The 16,926-nt window shown below is 36.4% G+C and overlaps 1 protein-coding gene across 8 annotated transcripts in view; it reads right to left on the bottom strand.

Annotated features, from left to right (window-relative positions):
• Positions 1-16,926, bottom strand: part of Orc4 (origin recognition complex subunit 4) — an 81,470-nt gene continuing 64,544 nt past the window's right edge. For all 8 annotated transcript variants that reach the window (XM_074070716.1, XM_074070715.1, XM_020167956.2 and 5 more), the window contains 4 exons: positions 4,386-4,494; positions 3,537-3,632; positions 3,384-3,451; positions 1-472 (listed from right to left, as the gene is read on the bottom strand). In XM_074070716.1, coding sequence (XP_073926817.1) covers positions 284-472; positions 3,384-3,451; positions 3,537-3,632; positions 4,386-4,494 — 462 coding nt within the window. In that variant the 3' untranslated portion in view covers positions 1-283. The remainder of the gene's footprint in view (positions 473-3,383; positions 3,452-3,536; positions 3,633-4,385; positions 4,495-16,926) is intronic.

Below are 16,926 nucleotides of genomic sequence, written 5' to 3' on the forward strand. Positions count from 1 at the left end.
TATAAATAAGTATATTTATTATATGGTCTAATCCCTAGAACAGTCACACTTTATTGTTTTCAACTGCTACTTACAGAACAATCTAAATCAATCACTGGAATTACAAATCACTTAAATGCTCATTCAAGGCACAGTGAAGATACTACATGTGCAAGTTTCTCATAAATACAAAAATGTTTATAAATATAAAGGAATGTAATAACATATCTTGTTAAAGGGCAGTAGCTTATAGTTCTTTAGAGAAATATGCTTGAAATGCCAAGAGTGAAATCACTGATTACATTCATAACCAGCTCAGTGACGATGTTGCCCACTGCCTGACATCTGTAGGACAGTTGGGGTACTTCTGTAGAGCATTCATAATTTGAGTATTATCCAAAAGTAGTTTCATCAGCTGGTACTCTCTCTGTGAATTTACAGAAGTTCTTTCCATTGGCTTTATTAATTCTAATTGTTGTAAGTGTTCAAAAGCCTGAAAGATGAAAAAAAATAGTTTAGGATGACTAGGGGAAGAAAGTTAACAGAAGTTAACAAAAGTTAACCCAGGGAATGGTTAGGGTTTTGATCAATTGTGGAACAGAAAAAAAGAAATTAACAGTTAAACAACCTTCTGAGGCTGAGCGCCAGTGGCTCATGACCGCCGTCCTCGCTACTTGGGAGGCTGAGATTGGGAGGATCTTAGTTCGAGGCCAGCCCAGGTAAAAGTTCACAAGACCCCCCCATCTCAACCAGTAGCTGGGTGCAGTGGTATGTGCCTGTTATCCTACATAGGTAGGAGATGGAGAACAGGAGAATCTCGGCTCCAGACCAGCCAGGGCAAAAAAGTTTGTGAGATGATGTAGTGGTTCAAGTGGTAGAGTGCCTGCCTCACAAGTGTGAGACCCTAAGTTCACATCCCAGTACTACCAGAAAAAAAAAAAAAAAAAGTTTGTGAGTGCCCATCTCAACAGAAAAAAGCTGGGCGTGATGGCATTCACCTGTCATCCCAGCCTAAAATAGGGTGATCATGGTCCAGGCCAGCCTAGGCAAAAAGTGAGACCCTATCTCCAAAGTAACCAGAGCAAAAGGGGTGGAGGTGTGGCTCAAACAGAGTGCTTGCCTAGCAAGTGCAAAGCACTGAGTTCAAATCCCACTATTGCTGAAAAGAAAAACAAAAAACAACTCACAGAACTAGAGCTGTAGCTCAGTAGTAAGGCACTTGCCTAGCAGGTGCAAGGCCCTGGATTTGATCCTTATGACCACAAATAAACAACCAAACATCCCCTCCTCCCAAAAGCTCCAACTCTCACGAACCCATAAAAACTTTGCATTGTCAGGTAAAATAGTGTCAAGAACAGTTATTTGTCCCCATACTATTGAATGTAAACAAGGCAAATTTTAATGGAATTTTCACAATATGGTTTTGTTTCTAACCTCATTCCATATCAAAGTTCTTCCAGTTATTATTATTGTTATTATTTTTTGGTGTTGGAGACTGATCCCAGGTCTTGCTCATACTAAGCACTTACTCTAACACGAGGCTCCAACCCCAGCTCTTTCTCTATTTCTCTTTCTTCAATTAATACAGTATTTTAATTAACAAAGTTCTTTTCTCTCTAACAACCTAAGAATCTGATGAGCCTTTCTGATTAGCTAGGTTATTCAAATTTGCATTTGCAATGTATTTCTGTTTCTATTAAGACTTTGCTGTGTAAAGTTTTAACACAGCTGCAACAAAGGAGGCAGGAAAGACCCTGAATATACAAAGCCGATTTAGCTGCTCCTGTAAGTAAATGACTTTGCAGGATGGTGTGGAAAAGGGAACAGGTACTAAGTTCTTAATAAGACTGTCACAATTGTCAACAAGTTTTCTATGTTCATCTTACCCACTTAACAGTTTCCTCTACCTTTACTCTTCATACATTATTGTCTTTTATAACCTTGGTAATTATTTTACGTATGTTATTAAGTGTGAAAAAACACATCATTGAATTATGACACACTAGCCATTAAACAGTGATAAAGAAACAGTTTCCATTTAGACTTATATATCATTGTAAAAAAAGCACTGGAATGCATTCTCTATCACAAAAATTCTTCTAATGAAAAGACTATTCATTTCTAATAATTCAATACTGGCAGCCACATGCACTGGGATTTAAAAAAACTGAGATTTAAAATATTTCTAGGCAGCAAAATACATCCTTATTTAAAATATACAAATGAGCAGCTGCAAATTATTCTTAAGAACTTAAATGCTCAGGTTCTCTATCCACTTTCATGACTCTCACAAACCATGATGATCACAGCCAGATATGGAGTTAAGGGAAAAAAAAATACAACTGTCAGTATGCTAAATAATTTCCTGCTTCTTTGAAGAAATGACAACACTCTGCACTCACTTTTTAGAACTGCTACAAGAAATAAAACTGACTGCTAGGGCCTATCAGGACTGCCAAAAGAATTTAGGGGTCCACTGCTTAAAAAAGAAAAGTTTATTCCCATAAATTCCTCTAGAGCTGTACTGTCCACCATGGGCAATGAAGCACTTGAAATGTGTGACCTAATTTTTAGTTTAATTTTTCATTAAATTTAAACTTAAAAAACTAATACTTGCTTAAGTTAGAAATCTGTTTGGAACAGTCTCAAAATGTAATAAATCTCTTTCCAGCTACAAATTTGATGACTTTCTAATGATTATTTAGTAAACTGGGATGTACTTTAACTATGTGATACCACACATCAAATTTAAAAGATGTAATATAAAAGAAACAAAGGAAAACACTTAATTAGTAAGTTCCTATTTGATTACAGATTCTGAAGTATTTTTGGTATACTGAATTAAATACATTATTATAATTATTCTACTTTTAAAAACTTTCTGTGGCTACTAGAAAAATCTAAAACTACACAATGTGGTTCATGTTTTCTTTATAGTGGACAATGGTACCCTAAAATAAAGCCCTCAAGTTTTAAATACATGTCTCCCTCAAATAAAACTTTTTCTATGTTCTCACCAGCCAATGAGATTTTGTCCATTATGTTTCTTAATGGCTCTGATCTGCATTTTTGTCTTCTTTTACTGCTGAGACTATAAAGCCAACTATTGGGTTAGAAAGGGACAGGGTGATTGTATTCCCTGTGAATGGCAGACTATGATGAGCAGTTCCTTTGTAGAATGCAAGTTCTAACAACAGACAGCAGAGGGCAGTATAAGCCCATAAGCTGTGAAACTGGCTGCCTTCACAATTACGCATTTCATTTTTAGTTTTTGGTCTGGAAAAAATTCCTATGGTAAATACCTGAGGTTAAGAAAATTAATGAAAGTGCAACCTTTATCTATGTAATCACATTGTATCTAAAATATGCTTTTCTGATGAAAAATAATAGTAACCAAATCTTACCTTCATGACAACAGGTTTCTCAAAATTATAAACAGAATGGGCCTTTCTTTGAACAAATTTCTGAAACTCTGGAGAGTAAGTAAGGACAACATTAGTTTCCACTAGTAAGTAGCAAGGGAGAGTCAGGAAGAAATTACCAAATTCTCATCTTACCGTTATAGACCATTTGAAAATTAAAGGGCTCCTCTTCATAAATATCATTTAAATGTTTCATTGCTATTATAAGACAGATTTCCAAGACTGATAGACCTACAGTAAGATGGAAATAAACTGTGTTGCTGTTCAATCATACATAAGACTGAAATAATTGTACTCCAAAGAGTAAATATAATTAAAAATCATGGTTCTAAGGGGTGTAGAAGGTCAAACCTCCTCATTATTCAAATGTGTTTTAATCATTATTAACTTTACAAACAGGTAAGTCACTTAACTTCCCTGAGTTTAGTTTTTTATAACTGCAAAACAAGGATCTTTTTAAACTTGTGGAGATGTTATATAGATTAGAAATAGTACTGAGCATTCACTATACAGCCCTAAGTAAACAATAAATAGAAACTGCGATTATTATGGAATTTCAAGTCACATAGGATTGTTGGGTGGGATTTATTCAGAGAACCCCTAAAACCTTGGAAATTATATCAAAACTGTGGGTACATTTTTTTTTCTTAAAAAGAAAAAAGCTTATTGGATTCTCAAAAGGAATGGTGAGTCCAAGATGACTAAATACTATTGAGTGTCCTTCAGCAGCACTTGGTACAATGACAGCATCAGCAAGACAATCTTGCCTGGATCTCCAAAGTGGCATGGGAAGTAGAGTGTCAAACTTCTTTCACTTTAAATGAAAGTGGTAAAGGACTGAGTAAGGCTGTCTGCATAAAAACACATTTTATTCTATAGATAAAGCACCATGCCCAATGTTAATTATAATTTTGAAAGCCATTCCTAAATTCAAACTTTTAAAAAAACACAATTAAAAAAAGACTAATAAAGCAGGTTTCTCACCATGTACAATATTTGCTTTAGAATCCATGCTACACAGTTGGTTTGCTTCCATCAGATCTGCTGAAGTCATAAATGGATGTGATGCTGTCACTCGATTTAAAGCAAGCATCTAAGGAAACATGGATCAGAGAAAAACAGTTATTTACCTGGGCATTTTGGAGCTATTACTTAACAAAACTTCATAATTTATACAAGTTATTCTTACAGATTTTAAATATTAAAGCTTTGGGAAAGATAGGCTCAAATTTACCTCTATTAAAACATAGTATTTCAATTCATACGTCACATTAACTCTAAATGTGGAGCATAAAAAACTTTTGCTGGTTTACCACTACTTCCCGCTTATATCATATTTACTTGCTCTTCAAAAGAAAAATATTTGAAAAGGAGTAGGACAAAGAGGAGAAAATGAAAGTAAGAACACTAATCACAACCACAGACACAAATCAAAAAGGCAGATGTATGCCTTGCATGAGTTTTTTCCAACCAATCAAGTGAAGATTAACCAGTGAAGATTAGTGTAAGATAAAAGTCAGCTACCTTGATTAGATGAAAAAGAAAAATCAGAAGGCACATCTACGCCCTGAGAAACAACTCTCCTTGAAAGCATAGTCTTTCACTTCTCATGTGTTTACTTACTTGTGTTTCTGGTAAGGTAAATTTAGTTATTTAGAGTTAGCAGATCTTACAGATAAAAATGCACAACATCAGGGTAAATTTGAACTTGAAATGTGCTTTAGTTAACAGAAGAGATTGGTAGCCCATGCACTTCATTCTCCTGCTGGGTGGGACCTAGGCTACCAACAGCTCCTCCCATTTTTCTCTTCTGTTGCTTTTATTATGAAATACTTCTTACTATACAAAAAGACAGCAGAGACTACGTTGACTATGATTACTTTGCACATTAAGAAATATAGTTTTAGAGTGGCCGGCGCCCATACGGCTTGGGAAGACGCGGACCAGGTGAGCTTCGCGGTACCGCGGTTCCCCCACAGACAAGCCTGGCCAGAGCAGCATAGCCCCCTGGACAGACTGACCTCCACCCGGGAAAAAAAGAGAAACTGAGTACTAAGCAATAAGAACAGTTAAGACACGCTGGAAAGAGGGTGGGGCGCCCTGAGCGCTGAAGATTGGGGGAAGGGAATCCTTCCCGGGACTGTAAATAAACGAGCCGGGCGGGCCGGAGAGGCTCTGGCGGGAGCGGGGCGCGCCAGCAACCAGGAGCGGGGACGCTTGTGAGAGGAGGGAAGACCCACTTCCCACGTGAACTGTAAATAAACATGCAGGCCTGACAACGCGGGGCAGTGTCGCCTTTCCCAGTGCTTGGAAAGGGAAAAGCCTGTAGCAGAGGCCACCGCACAGGAGAACTCTGAGCAAACAAAGCCTGTGGGACCAGGTGAGTGCTAAGCTCACCCCAGAGATCTGCATAAATAACGCCGCCAGCTACAGGCTGAGAGCAGCAGGCAGGCAAGCCACAGTTGCAGATACCACTCTCAGAACTGCCTCCAGACGCTTTTTTTTCTTTTTCTCCCTACCTTTGATGAGAGAACAACCGAATTACACCTGCAAGCCGAAAAACTTACTGAAACTATTGCATTTGAACTGGGGACACTTGGTGGGGCTTTTTTTTTATTTTTTCTTCTGTGTGTGTGTGAGTGTAGTTTTGTTCTACTTTATGCATCCCCTTTGATGAGACAACTACAGAACAACATCTGAGGCACCAACTCCAGGACTGGAGATTAAGACGGACATCCAAATTATTAAGACTGAAATTGCATTGCATATAAACTTGGAAGTTTTTTGGTTTTTTTTTTTTTTTTTTTTTTTTAATTTCCTATTTTCCATTTTATTTTAATTCATTTTTATAAATAGATATTACTTTCATATACTTATTTTTTATTTTTTTATCTTTGATTTTCAATCCTCTCTCTGTCTCTCTATTGTCTGTTCAGCTGACTGTCGATTAGTACACTAACACTCCCTGTTTATACCTTTGAAACTCTCTTGTCTGATACCTTGTTCTGCTTTCTCCCTCTTGTCTGTATATTTGTTTTCCCCTTTTCTTTAACTTCTTGCTTTCCATCTCAGCTCACTCTTCCGTTCTCAATATTACCATTGTTATTATTACAAGCTAGAAAATACTTAATTACACACAGTACAGGGACAGTAACAACACCAAGGACAATGACAGGAAGACAGAAAAAACAAGGAAACCAGTTTCCCCACAGCAAAAAATTAGTACAGGAACCAGAGGGGAATGAAGAGAACAGAAACTCAGAGCCAGACTCCAACAAAATGAAGATAAACTATGCCAAAGGACCCAATGAAGCCTACAAGAATAATTTAAAAGAAGACATACTACAAGTACTCAATGAGAATTTTATAGAGATGATACTGGATAGGGTCAACCAAAATGTACAGGAGACACTCAAGAAATTCCAAGACAATAAAAATAGAGAATTTGAAAAAGCAAAAGAAGAAATAAAGGAAACCATAGAAGCACTGTATAAACACCAAAGTGAAAGAGAGAACACAATGAATAAATGGATAAATGAACTCAGGACAAAAATAGACAACAATAAAGAAGAAAACAGCCAGGATATGGAAAACCTCAGAAAAAAGAACGAAACAGAACTGCAAAACAAAACGGAAAGCCAATCCAGCAGAATAGAACAAACAGAAGACAGAATCTCAGAACTTGAAGATGAAATGGTAATTAAAGGAAAAACCGAAGAACTATTAATTAAACAACTCAAGACCTGTGAAAAGAAAATGCAAGAACTCACCGACTCCATCAAAAGACCAAACTTGAGAATCATGGGCATCGAAGAAGGAGAAGAGGTGCAAGCGAAGGGAATGCGTAATATATTCAACAAAATAATAATGGAAAATTTCCCAAATCTAGAGAAAGATATTCCCATACAAATGCAAGAGGCCTCCAGGACACCAAACAGACCAGATCAAAATAGAACTACTCCACGACATATCATCATTAAAACAACAAGTTCAGAAACTAAGGAAAGAATATTGAAGGCTGCAAGAGAGAAAAAACAAGTAACATACAAAGGTAAACCCATCAAAATCACAGCAGACTTCTCAACAGAAACATTAAAAGCAAGAAGAGCATGGGGTGAGATCTTCCGGGCACTGAATGAAAATAACTTCAACCCCAGGATACTCTACCCAGCAAAGCTATCATTCAAAATAGATGGAGCAATAAAAGTCTTCCATGATAAGCAGAAACTAAAACAATATGTGACCACAAAGCCACCATTACAAAAGATTCTGCAAGGGATCCTGCACACAGAAAGTGACACCCAACTTAACCATGAAAAGGCAGGCAGCACCAAACCACAGGATAAGAAAAAGCAAGACAGTAGAGAGTAACATCAAGTTAAGTACACACAATCAAACCTTCAAACAACTAAGATAACTAAATGGCAGGAATCACCACATACCTATCAGTACTAACACTTAATGTCAATGGACTTAATTCACCCATCAAAAGACACCGTTTGACAAAATGGATTAAAAAAGAAGATCCAACAATTTGTTGCTTACAGGAGACTCATCTCACCGACAGAAATAAGCATATGCTTAGGATGAAAGGCTGGAAGAAGATTTACCAAGCTAATGGCCCCCGAAAACAAGCAGGAGTAGCAATACTTATCTCTGACAAAGTAGACTTCAAACCTACATTGATCAAACGAGACAAAGAAGGACATTCCATACTAATAAAAGGGGAAATAGACCAAAAGGAAATAATAATCATCAATCTGTACGCACCCAATGTCAACGCACCCAATTTCATCAAACATACCCTAAAAGACCTAAAAGCATATATAAACGCCAACACAGTGGTTGTGGGAGACTTTAACACTCCATTATCATCAATAGATAGGTCATCCAAACAAAAACTCAATAAAGAAATCCAAGATCTAAAATATGCAATAGATCAAGTGGACCTAGTAGATGTCTATAGAACATTTCATCCAACCTCTACACAATATACATTCTTCTCAGCAGCCCATGGAACCTTCTCCAAAATAGATCATATCCTAGGGCACAAAGCAAGCCTCAGCAAATATAAGAAAATAGAAATAATACCGTGCATACTATCTGACCACAATGCAGTAAAAGTAGAACTCAACAACAAAAGTAAAGACAAAAAACATGCAAACAGCTGGAAACTAAATAACTCATTACTTAATGAAGAATGGATCATCGATGCAATAAAAGAGGAAATTAAAAAGTTCCTAGAAGTCAATGAAAATGAAAACACAACCTACCGGAACCTATGGGACACAGCTAAGGCAGTCTTGAGAGGAAAGTTTATAGCCATGAGTGCATATATTAAAAAGATTGAAAGATCCCAAATCAATGACCTAATGATACATCTCAAACTCCTAGAAAAACAAGAACAAGCAAATCCCAAAACAAATAGAAGGAGAGAAATAATAAAAATAAGAGCTGAAATCAACGAAATAGAAACCAAAAAAACCATACAAAGAATTAATGAAACAAAAAGTTGGTTCTTTGAAAAAATAAACAAGATCGATAGACCCCTGGCAAACCTGACTAAAATGAGGAGAGAAAAAACCCAAATTAGTAGAATCAGGAATGCAAAAGGGGAGATAACAACAAACACCATGGAAATCCAGGAAATCATCAGAGACTACTTTGAGAACCTATATTCAAATAAATTTGAAAATCTAAAAGAAATGGACAGATTTCTAGATACATATGATCATCCAAAACTGAACCAAGAGGAAATTAATCACCTGAATAGACCTATAACACAAAATGAAATTGAAGCAGCAATCAAGAGTCTCCCCAAAAAGAAAAGTCCAGGACCTGATGGATTCTCTGCTGAATTCTATCAGACCTTTAAAGAAGAACTGATACCAACCCTCCTTAAACTGTTCCATGAAATAGAAAGGGAAGGAAAACTGCCAAACACATTTTATGAAGCCACTATTACACTTATCCCAAAACCAGGCAAAGACACCTCCAAAAAGGAGAACTATAGGCCAATCTCCTTAATGAACATTGATGCAAAAATCCTCAACAAAATAATGGCAAACCGAATTCAGCAACACATCAAAAAGATTATCCACCACGACCAGGTAGGCTTCATCCCAGGGATGCAGGGGTGGTTCAACATACGAAAATCAATAAACGTAATAAACCACATTAACAGAAGCAAAGACAAAAACCACCTGATCATCTCAATAGACGCAGAAAAAGCCTTTGATAAGATCCAACATCATTTCATGATAAAAGCTCTAAGAAAACTAGGAATAGAAGGAAAGTTCCTCAACATTATAAAAGCTATATATGACAAACCTACAGCCAGCATTATACTTAACGGAGAAAAATTAAAACCGTTCCCTCTAAAATCAGGAACCAGACAAGGATGCCCACTATCTCCACTCCTATTCAACATAGTACTGGAATTCCTAGCCAGAGCAATTAGGCAAGAAGAAGGAATAAAAGGAATACAAATAGGTAAAGAAACTGTCAAAATATCCCTATTTGCAGACGACATGATCCTATACCTTAAAGACCCAAAAAACTCTACTCAGAAGCTTCTAGACATCATCAATAGCTATAGCAAAGTAGCAGGATATAAAATCAACATAGAAAAATCATTAGCATTTCTATACACTAACAATGAGCAAACGGAAAAAGAATGTATGAAAACAATTCCATTTACAATAGCCTCAAAAAAAATCAAATACCTAGGTGTAAACCTAACAAAAGATGTGAAAGACCTCTACAAGGAAAACTATACACTTCTGAAGAAAGAGATTGAGGAAGACTATAGAAAGTGGAGAGATCTCCCATGCTCATGGATTGGTAGAATCAACATAGTAAAAATGTCGATACTCCCCAAAGTAATCTACATGTTTAATGCAATTCCCATCAAAATTCCAATGACATTCATTAAAGAGATTGAAAAATCTACTGTGAAATTTATATGGAAACACAAGAGGCCACGAATAGCCAAGGCAATACTCAGTCAAAAGAACAATGCAGGAGGTATCACAATACCTGACTTCAAACTATATTACAAAGCAATAACAATAAAAACAGCATGGTACTGGCACAAAAACAGACATGAAGACCAGTGGAACAGAATAGAGGATCCAGATATGAAGCCACACAACTATGAGCAACTTATCTTTGACAAAGGAGCTAAAAATATACGATGGAGAAATAGCAGCCTCTTCAACAAAAACTGCTGGGAAAACTGGTTAGCAGTCTGCAAAAAACTGAAACTAGATCCATGTATATCACCCTATACCAAGATTAACTCAAAATGGGTCAAGGATCTTAATATCAGACCCCAAACTCTTAAGTTGATACAAGAAAGAGTAGGAAATACTCTGGAGTTAGTAGGTATAGGTAAAAACTTTCTCAATGAAACCCCAGCAGCACAGCAACTAAGAGATAGCATAGATAAATGGGACCTCATAAAACTAAAAAGCTTCTGTTCATCAAAAGAAATGGTCTCTAAACTGAAGAGAACACCCACAGAGTGGGAGAAAATATTTGCCAATTATACATCAGACAAAGGACTGATAACCAGAATATACAGGGAACTTAAAAAACTAAATTCTCCCAAAACTAATGAACCAATAAAGAAATGGGCATGTGAACTAAACAGAACTTTCTCAAAAGAAGAAATTCAAATGGCCAGAAAACACATGAAAAAATGCTCACCATCTCTAGCAATAAAGGAAATGCAAATTAAAACCACACTAAGATTCCACCTCACCCCTGTTAGAATAGCCATCATCAGCAACACCACCAACAACAGGTGTTGGCGAGGATGCGGGGAAAAAGGAACCCTTTTACACTGTTGGTGGGAATGTAGACTAGTACAACCACTCTGGAAAAAAATTTGGAGGCTACTTAAAAAGATGGACATCGATCTACCATTTGATCCAGCAATACCACTCTTGGGGATATACCCAAAAGACTGTTACTCCAGAGGCACCTGCACATCCATGTTTATTGCGGCACTATTCACAATAGCCAAGTTATGGAAACAGCCAAGATGTCCCAGCACTGACGAATGGATTAAGAAAATGTGGTATCTATACACAATGGAATTTTATGCAGCCATGAAGAAGAACGAAATGTTATCATTCGCTGGTAAATGGATGGAATTGGAGAACATCATTCTGAGTGAGGTTAGCCTGGCTCAAAAGACCAAAAATCGTATGTTCTCCCTCATATGTGGACATTAGATCAAGGGCAAACACAACAAGGGGATTGGACTATGAGCACATGATAAAAGCGAGAGCACACAAGGGAGGGGTGAGGATAGGTAAGACACCTAAAAAACTAGCTAGCATTTGTTGCCCTTAACGCAGAGAAACTAAAGCAGATACCTTAAAGCAACTGAGGCCAATAGGAAAAGGGGACCAGGAACTAGAGAAAAGGTTAGATCAAAAAGAATTAACCTAGAAGGTAACACCCACACACAGGAAATCAATGTGAGTCAATGCCCTGTATAGCTATCCTTATCTCAACCAGCAAAACCCCTTGTTCCTTCCTATTATTGCTTCTACTCTCTCTACAACAAAATTAGAGATAAGGGCAAAATAGTTTCTGCTGGGTATTGAGGGGGGGAGCGGGAGGGGGCGGAGTGGGTGGTAAGGGAGGGGGTGGGGGCAGGGGGGAGAAATGAACCAAGCCTTGTATGCACACATGAATAATAAAAGAAAAATGAAAAAAAAAAAAAAAAAAAAAAAAAAAAGAAATATAGTTTTAGAGCTGAAGTCCTTGTCTTCTCTTCTAATTGGACTCTATCCTTCACATAAAACAGCCACACATACCTTTACACTTCTACTTTAAATTTCTTCTACATATGTATGCATTACTACATGACTCAAATCCAATTTTCAAGTTTTATTTACTGTATTGTACTTTCATAACTTACTTTCCACTGGACATCTACTATGAGAATTTGTTAATTCTAGTTTATTAATTTTTTGTATTCCTTTGTATATATCCACAATAATTCATTTCCTATTGATGAACATGTTATTTCTTTCTGCAATTATATAAAAAAGCTGCAATAAACAATCTTGCACATGCCTCCTTGTGCATCTGAGTTTTTTCGAGTACTTAAGTTGCCAAATACATTATACCAGCAATAAATTTTAATAATCACAAACACTATGGTATTCATCAGCTTGTCAGAGAAAGTTTGTTTCATTTACATGCATTTCCCTGACTGCTGAAAATCCATAACACAATTATTTATTACCTCTGTCACACAAATTAAGAGAGACATAATAAAGGGATGAATTAAGAATATCAGGAAACAGCTCACCATTAATTACCATAAATTTAAAAAAAGAAATAGGAACCTAGCAGAAAAATGATTGTTTATGCTAATAATATTGAAGCAGAAATATTTTCCCACAATAATAGGTTGGGAAGTGTCTACATATCTACATAGGTATCCTACTCTAAAAATTTGTAACTCACAAATTCTTTTATGATAGCTGTGCTGCTAAAATATGTTGCTAAAAGTAATAGTATACTTTTGATCTGTAGAAGGAGGAAAACGTAATGAGATCGAAAATTTATAGGGGAAAAGACAAATTTCCTCTGGAAAAACAGGAATGGGAAAAAAGAAGCAGTGAATAGACATTGTAGAACCATGCCGTAAAGTAGGACATAAACTTATAGCCAAACAGCCTTGAGGTGAGCCTTAGATTTGACATCTACTAGCTAAGGGCAAGTTATTTAACAAAGCCTTAATTTGTTTAGAGGGAAGAGTAAAACAACAAATGGTAAAAAAATAAGGATGTAGTAAAGTAACATAGGTAAAGTAAATATATTTTCTAGTAGGTGTGTTACTCAATAAATGGTGGTTATTATTATTCTGTTAGTATTATGAAAGTGACCAAGAAACATATGAAACCAAAAATATTTTGTCAGTGAAAAGTATGTGCCATAGATAATTTTCTCTAAATACTAGATTAATACTAAGTACTCTTAGGGCAGTTCTTTAATTTTCAGAACAATTAAGTATCTCTTGATTGATAGTGACATTGTTTAAGCTTAACTTATCATGACTTACTGAACAACCAAGATCAAATGGAATTTATTCCAGATATACAAGAATGGTCAACATTCAAAATCAACTACTCAAATCCAACATATTAAAAAGTGAAGAAAAATTATGATATCAACTCATCTAGCATTTGACCAAATCCAAGATCTACTCACAATAAACTCCAGCAAACTAATAATAGAGGGGAATTATCCAAATTTGAGAGTAATCATATACAAAAAACTTAGAGCTAACATGTTATATATAACACTAAAAGATTAAATGATTTCCTTTCAAGACTGGAAACAAGGAAGGATGTCCATCCTTATCACTCTTACTCAACATAGTGGTAGAAGTTCTAGCAAAGGCAGTAAGTCAAGAAAAAGAAAACACTTAAAGAGTGTTAAAAAGATGGAACTGTCTCTATTTGTGGATAATATAATCATACACATAGAAAATCCTAAGGAACCTATTTTGAAAATTCTTTGAGTGAGTTCAGCGAGATTGTAGAATGTAAGATCAACATACAAAAATAAATCACATTTCTACATACTAATGATAAAAATGATGAAACCAAAAATTTAAAATGCCACTTATAACTTCTCCAAAGAAAATTAAACAATTAGGTATTAAATACTTTAAACATGTACAGAATGTGTGTCGTAAAATTCTGAAGTGCTGGTGAAAGAAATCAAACAATAATGAAATAAAATGAAGTATGTACCATAATCAAGGACTGAAACAATATAGTAGACATGTCATTTCTCCCAAAATTCATCTACAAGTTTAAACAATCCCCATCAAAATTTAATCACCCCTCTTACACACTGTTGGTGATAATGTAAATTAGCACAGCCACTGTGGAAAATAGTATGGAGGTGCCTCAAAATGTTAAAAATACCATACAATCTAGCAATCCTACTGCTGGGTATATATTCAAAGGAAAAACAAAGTCAGTATGTTAAAGTAATATCTGTACCTCCATATTGACTGCAACACTATTCACAACAAGCAACTTAAGTGTCTATCAACAGATGAATGGATATAGAAAATGCTACATATATACACATGTATATATGGAATACTGTCATCTGTAAAAAATAAAATCCTGTTATTTACAATAACATGGGAGGAACTGGAGATCACCGTATTAAATGAAATAGCCAGGCACAGAAAGACAAGTACCACATATCTCACTCACATGTGGAATGTGAAAAAAAGTTGATCTCATAAAAGCTGAGAGTAGTATTGGTTACCAAGATTGGGGTAAGGAGGTATGAAGAAAACTTGATCAATGGGTACTAAGTTATAGTTAAACAGAACAAAGAAGCTCTGATATGCTATCGCACTGTAGGGTGACCACAGATAATAACAACATATTGTACATTTCAAAAAGCTAGAAAGGATTTTGAAATTTTTCATCAAAAAGCAATGACAGATGTTTGAGGAGCTACATTATTTAACCAGATTTAAAAATTACACAATATATACAAGTATCAAAACATCACAAGATAATATATGTAATTTTTATGTTTTAAGTATCAGTTAAAAATAAATTTAACTTAAAAATACAAACCAAGAGAAGATTTGAAGATTGTGACTACAGGGAGGAAGAAGAAAGCATGCTTCCTGAAGTAAAATCTTGGAGAGACGCTGGAGATACACCTTACAGGAAAAACCACCGAGAAGAGGCAAAACTTTGACTCCTCCACACCTCCAGCCCATGCATAGCATCCCTATGTTAAATGGAGAAACCAGGAGGGCTCCCACACCAGCAGATGCCAGCTCCCAGATGGCTTGGGAAGATGCAGACCACAAGGTGAGCTAAGCGGCATGCAGTACTCCCACAGACAACCTTGGGCCAGATCAGCATAGCCCCCTGAACAGACCGACCCCCACCCAGGGAAAAAAGAGAAAAAAAAACCAAACTGAATAATAAACAACAACAACAAAAAGACACATAGCAAAGAGGGTGGGGTGCCCTGAGCGCTGAAGACGGGGAGAGGGCCTCACAGAACTGTAAATAAACAAGCTGGCTGGAGAAGGCAGGAGTGGCTGCACCTGCCCAGTAACCTTGGAGCAGGAAAGCTTGTAAAAGTGGTGGTGGGAGGAAAACTCCACAGGAGAGGGGGGAAGACCCATTTCCCACGTGAACTGTAAATAAACACGCTGGGTGGAGAAGGCGTGTGTAGCGCCACCTACCCCAGTGTGCTTGGAAAGGGGAAAGCTTGTAACAGTGGTAGTTGTGTCCAGGAGAACATTGAGTAAACAAAGCCTGTGGGGCTAGGTAAGTGTTAAGCTCACTCCTGAGATCTGCATAAATAAAGCCTCCAGCAACAGCTGGCTGAGAGCAGCGGGCAGGTGAGACACAGCTTCAGATAGACATTCACAGAACTGTCTCCAGAGTCTCTTTTTTTCTTTTTCTTCCTTCCTTTGATGAGACAACACTGAATTACACCTGCATGCTGAAAAACTTACTGAAACTGTATTGCATTTGAACTTGGGACACCTTGTGATGTTTTGGGTTTTTTTGGGTTTTTTTCCCTTTGATGAGATAATGACAGAATTACTTATGAGACACAATCTCCAGGATTGGAGGCTCAGGGACTAACACCAAAATTATTAAGACTGAAACTTTATTGCCTTTGAACTTGGAGATTTTTTTTTTAATTTTAATCCTCTCTCTGCCTCTCAAATGCCCGTTTAGTTTACTGTTGACTAGTATACTATCTCTCCCTGCTTATATCTTTGACACAGTTTTTTGTTTGTTTGTTTTGTTTTGTTTTTACTGGTTTATTTGTTTTTCCCTTTTTCTTTACCTTCTTTGCTTTCCCTCTCCTCTCACCTTTCCATTCTAAATATCACCATTGCTATTATTACAAGCTAGAAAATACTTAATTGCACATAGTACAAGGACAGTAACAATACCAAGGGCAATGATGAGAAGACAGAAAAAACAGGGAAACCAGCTTCCTCACAGCAAAAAATTAGTACAGGAACCAGAGGAGAATGAATTAAACAGATACTCAGATCCAGACTCCAACAAAACGAAGATGAACAATGCCAAAGAACCCAATGAAGCCCACAAGAATAATCTAAAAGAAGAAATACTACAGGTAATCAATGAGAATTTTATAGAGATGATACTGGATATGGTCAACCAAAATGTACAAGAGACACTCAAGAAATTCCAAGACAGCAAAAATAGAGAATTTGAGAACGCATAAGGAGAAATAAAAGAAACCATTGAAGCACTGTATGAACACCAAAGTGAAACAAAGAACATGATTAATAAAGAAATAAATGAACTCAGGTTGAAAATAGACAACATTAAAGAGGAAATGACTCAGTATACAGAAAACCTCAGAAAAAAGAACGAAACAGAACTGCAAAACAAAATGGAAGGCCAATCCAGCAGAATAGAACAAGCAGAGGACAGAATCTCAGAACTCAAAGATGAAATGG

The sequence above is a fragment of the Castor canadensis genome, chromosome 4 (assembly GCF_047511655.1).
Source record: "Castor canadensis chromosome 4, mCasCan1.hap1v2, whole genome shotgun sequence".
NCBI lineage: Eukaryota > Metazoa > Chordata > Mammalia > Rodentia > Castoridae > Castor > Castor canadensis.